The 5,218-nt window shown below is 19.7% G+C and overlaps 1 protein-coding gene across 1 annotated transcript; it reads left to right on the top strand.

Annotated features, from left to right (window-relative positions):
* Positions 1–385: 385 nt before the first annotated feature.
* On the top strand, positions 386–5,217 carry PRSY57_1443800 (eukaryotic initiation factor 2alpha kinase 1; the record flags this gene model as incomplete). Its single annotated transcript, XM_012910035.2, has 2 exons — positions 386–489; positions 621–5,217. The coding sequence occupies 2 exons, from the start codon at positions 386–388 to the stop codon at positions 5,215–5,217; spliced, it is 4,701 nt and encodes a 1,566-aa protein (XP_012765489.2).
* Position 5,218: the final 1 nt, after the last annotated feature.

Raw genomic sequence — 5,218 nt, 5'->3', positions numbered from 1 at the left:
ATAATAATATATTATTGTAACAATGTTTAATATTAAAAAATGAAAAAATTATAATATAATATATTATATATAATGAATATATTTTAATTAAATAATAATAAAAAAAAAAAAAAAAAAATGTAATATAGGAATAGATGAAACGTTTTTTAATTATTAAGTTATTTTAATAAAAAAGATGGATCTTATAATAAAATATAAGAATTTGAAATTAATAAAAAAGTCCCCCAAGGATTTCATTTCTATATAGTTAAAAGTATTCTTGTATGTATAAAAATATATATTTATTATATGTATATTCTTTTATGTTATATACATATTAATTGATAAGATATTAAAAATATATATATATATATATATATATAAATTATATGAAGAGAATTACAAAATGACAAGTGAGGACAAGACAGCACTATGTGCTGAAAATATATTGAACGATATATATATCATTACCATAAACAGAAATATTGACATTGATATTATTCAAGAAGGGTAATATGAAATGAAAAGATATATGTAACTAAATAAATGTATAAAAAAACAAATGTATAAATTTACACATATATTTATTTACATACTATTCTATATATATATATTTTTTTTTTTTTTTTTTATACCTTTAGATTACTTCGAAAAGTTATGGATGAAGAAGAATCGAATAGTATATTGTTTTTAGAAGATAGCAGTTTTTCAAAAAATGATATAAGCATACTTAATGTACATTTAAAAGTTGAAGATGGAAAGAATAAAGATAATAATTATTATGAATTTAAATATGCAGATATTAATGTTACAATTGATTTCTCTCAGAAGGAATGTAAATATAGTATTGAAAAATCTAATATGCATAAATGCCATTATTTTAAAATGATAAATAAAATAAATTATATTACTGAACAAAAAATGAATTTTAAAGATAGTATTTTATATTTGTATAACACAATAAATGATAAAAACTTTTTTAAATGTCCATGTTGGTTAAATGATAATAAAAACATAAAATTAAACAATATACTAAATGATCATCAACAAAAAAAAAAAAAAAAAAATCTATATGATAAAAGTGTTCAAGTTACAAATGATGTAACAAATATAATGGTGAATGAAATTCAAGAGGAAAATATGAAGAAACAAATTTTTTTTGATAACAAAAATGATTTAAATAATAGTGATGATGAATTTAATAGTGCCCATTCTTCACTTATAAAAATTAATAAATTACCTAATGTAGAGGAAAATGATATATTTCACAACTTCAAAGGACATGTATATGAAGAGTATTTTGATAAACATGAAAACAACAAAAATCAAAAGGATAACATCGAAAGTAATATTATTGTAAAAGATAAAAAAGATATAGCGAATAATATAATAAGTGAACAAATGAAGGAAGACTATATAAAAAACGTAGAAGAAGTATTAAGTAAACATATTAACAATAATAAGAATAATAATGTTGAAGATAGTGTGTCATTATATTCTTTAGATGAAGAAATAAGTGAACAAATTGATAAACATCATTTCATTAGTATAGACAAACCACAAGATGAAATATCAAATTTTATTCAAATGGAAGAAAATATAAATGATCATATGAATGATAATATAAATAAGATGGTGAGGAAAAAACATGGTAAAGAAAATAGAGTAGTAGAAGATGAAAAATATATACAAGATGATAAAAAAAAAAAACGATTCTATAGAAATGTAAATGATAATATTCCTTTAACTGTACAGTTATCAAATAAAGGTAATGAAATATGTAAAGAAATTATCGAAATGAATTCAAGATATTATCGAGATTTTTTTGAAGAGAAAATATTAGGATGTGGTGGTTTTGGTTATGTAATGAAAGTAAAAAATAAAAAATTTAATATAACTTATGCATTAAAAATTATAAGATTAAGCAATAGCAAATATAATACACAAACTAATAACAAACATATAAATGAAAAAGATAATAATAGCTATATTATGGAAGAAGCCATAATGATTGCCAAGTTGCAACATGAAAATATTGTAAGATATTATGATGCTTGGGTTGAAGAAAATGTAGATTTTTTCTTATATAAAGAATTACAAAATGAATTTAAAAATATTAAAATAAAAATAAAAAATGAAAAAATGAAAAATGAAAAAATAAAAAATGAAAAAATATTAAGTGGAAAAATAATAAATGAAAATATACAAAATGAAAATATAAAAAGGGAAAATATAAATAGTGAAAATATAAAAAGGGAAAATATAAATAGTGAAAATATAAATAGTGAAAATATAAAAAGTGAAAAAGTAAAAAATTTTTATATAGAAGAAATCAAATATTTTTGGAATCATTATAAAAAGAATAAAGATCCAAATGTAAATGATAAATATTTATATATATTGATGGAATATTGTCCAGGTAAAACTCTACGAGAAGCTATTGATTGTGGATTTATATGTAGAAATGAAAAATTAATATGGGAATTAATAAAACAAATACTAAAAGGTATATCATATATACATGATATGAAAATTATGCATAGAGATATTAAACCTTCAAATATCTTTTTACAAATAACTGATAATATTTTAATTGCCAAAATAGGAGATTTTGGTTTGACCACAAGAATTGGTGATACACAAATTAATCCATCAGCTGGAACAATTCATTATATTTCACCTGAACAATTAAATGGAGAACCATTTAATGAAAAAGCAGATATATTTTCCTTAGGTGTTGTTTTTTTTGAAATGTTTCATGAACCATTTTCGACTTCTATGGAAAGATCTATTACTTTATCAAATTTGTTAAAAGGTATTTATCCAGAATATATGAAAGCTGATAATAAAAAGTTTCAATTTCTATCAAGTTTGTTAGCTATTAACCCACAAGAAAGATGTTGTGCTTATAATTTATTACACGAAAGTGTACTTTTTACCTTTGAAAAAGATTTTACAGATATTTATAACCTAATAGATAATAAAAGAAATTGTGAAGAAGTTCATACCATAATTAGTACACTATTTGATAAATTCGAATATTTGAATTCCGATAAAATTTTAAAAAAAGAAGATTTTTCAACTTTTCAAAATGCTAAAATTTTTACAGATGATTTAGAAATGAGGAAAAAACAAAAAATTATAAAAAAGAGAATTTTAATATCTTTAAAAAAAAGAGGTGCTATATTTATACTTACTCCTATTATTTTGTTAAATAAATATTATATTAATTTAGAAAATACATATATGGAAGAATATAATATATATTACAATATAAATAAAAAAAAAGAAAATAAAATTAATAATATTTATATCAATACTAATAAAAATAAAAATATAGATAATTTAATATATATGTTAGATATATATGGAAATTCAATAACTTTGAGAAATTCCTTTTTTTTATCATTTGCAGAATATATATATGAGAGTATCGATTCTTATAATAAATATAATGAGGATAATTTGTTTTATAAATTTTACACATATGGATATACATATAAAAATCAAATAATAAAAAGTAATAAACACTTGAAAAAGGACACCATTAATAATAATATTAATACAACCATAAATATTATAACAACAACAACAACAACAACAACAACAACAACAAGTGCTACTACTACTGGTACGTCAATGAATAATAATAATAATATGGGTAATAATATGGGTAATAATATGAGTAATATTATGTGTAATAATAATATTAATAATCATATGATTAGTAATAATCCTTTTTATTTTTATAATATTTATCCAGATGAAAATGAGAAAATGTTCTATTGTATTTTATCTAGTTCAAAAAACGTTTTTGGTAATGAAGAATTAAACTATCTATCTATATTTTCAAATGCAGATATTATGGTATCTATATATACATTATATAATCATATAAATTATTTCAATAAATTGTTATTTGTTTGGTCATATATTGATTTGTTAGAAGTAATATTAAAAGAATGCTTAGATATACCAAATGATATATCATACCATTTAAGTATCGATTTAAAAAAAAATTCCACGTTATTAGTCAATAAATCTTTTGTAATGTCCTTATTACAAAAATATAAAATAAAGGATATGAGTAAAATATCTGATCATATATTAAGTTTATTTTATATAAAATGTGAAAGCAATAAGGTAGATGATTATTTAAACAATATATATAATTTCGTTGATGATTTGTTAAATAAAAAATCTTCTCTTCAACTTAAGAGAAATACTTCCATAACTCATAAGGAAGTACCATACGTAAGAAGTAGAAGTAATAATATTTCAACAAGCGCATCAAAAATAATAAAATATGATATTCAAAAAAATGTAGGTACAAAAGAAAAAGGAAATCAAAATGATAATGAAAAAAAGAAAATGCAAATATATTCTATTTTAGACAGAATAAAAAAAATTAATAATTTTATATGTACCAATACAGTTATAAACAATACATGTTTTGATTTATTTTTAAATTATGAAGAAAGTATATTTTGTAATGAAGTCATTTTTTATGTTATATGTGAAAATAAAAATAAGGAAATAATAGCATATGGAGGGAGGTTTGATGAAATTATACGAAATATGGCAAATGAAATAAAATACAAAAATCATGTTAATTATAAATATGTTTATAACAATATTAAAGATATATATAATAATAATAATAATAATAATATTAATGATAATAATATAATGAATATTAAAGCATATGGTGTAGAAATTTATTTAGATAAAATTTATTCAAAAGTAATCGAATCTAATGAAAAAATATCTATTCATTTACAATATAACCCTTCTACGGATAAATCACAACTTTTCAAAAACTTTGTTACATCTTGTCAACAAAATGATTTTGCATGTACAAGTCATATAATTCAGCAACCATTATTAAATGATGATTATTTAAATTATTCGTCAACAAAAATTTTAATACAAGTATATGAAATTTCAAATCTATTAATAGCATATGATTTATCAAAAAAGTTATTAACCAAAAATATATCTTCTTATACACACTTGTCAATTAATAATGTTAATATTAAAAAAAAAATCAAAAATTTTAAACCTCACAAAATTCAATTTTTTATTACCATAAAATCGAATAATACAGATAATTCGTTTGACGCACTCAAACCAATCAACTTTGATAATGTAGTCTACAAAATTGTTAATTATGATGACCAGGATTGTAATTTTATGGACCAACAGGAGTTAATAAACTACCTAATTAAATATTTTTAAT

The sequence above is a fragment of the Plasmodium reichenowi genome, chromosome 14 (genome assembly GCF_001601855.1).
Source record: "Plasmodium reichenowi strain SY57 chromosome 14, whole genome shotgun sequence".
NCBI classification, from domain to species: Eukaryota; Apicomplexa; class Aconoidasida; order Haemosporida; family Plasmodiidae; genus Plasmodium; species Plasmodium reichenowi.
Note: the sequence above shows the minus strand (reverse complement) of the source record. Positions and strands in the feature narration are given on the sequence as shown.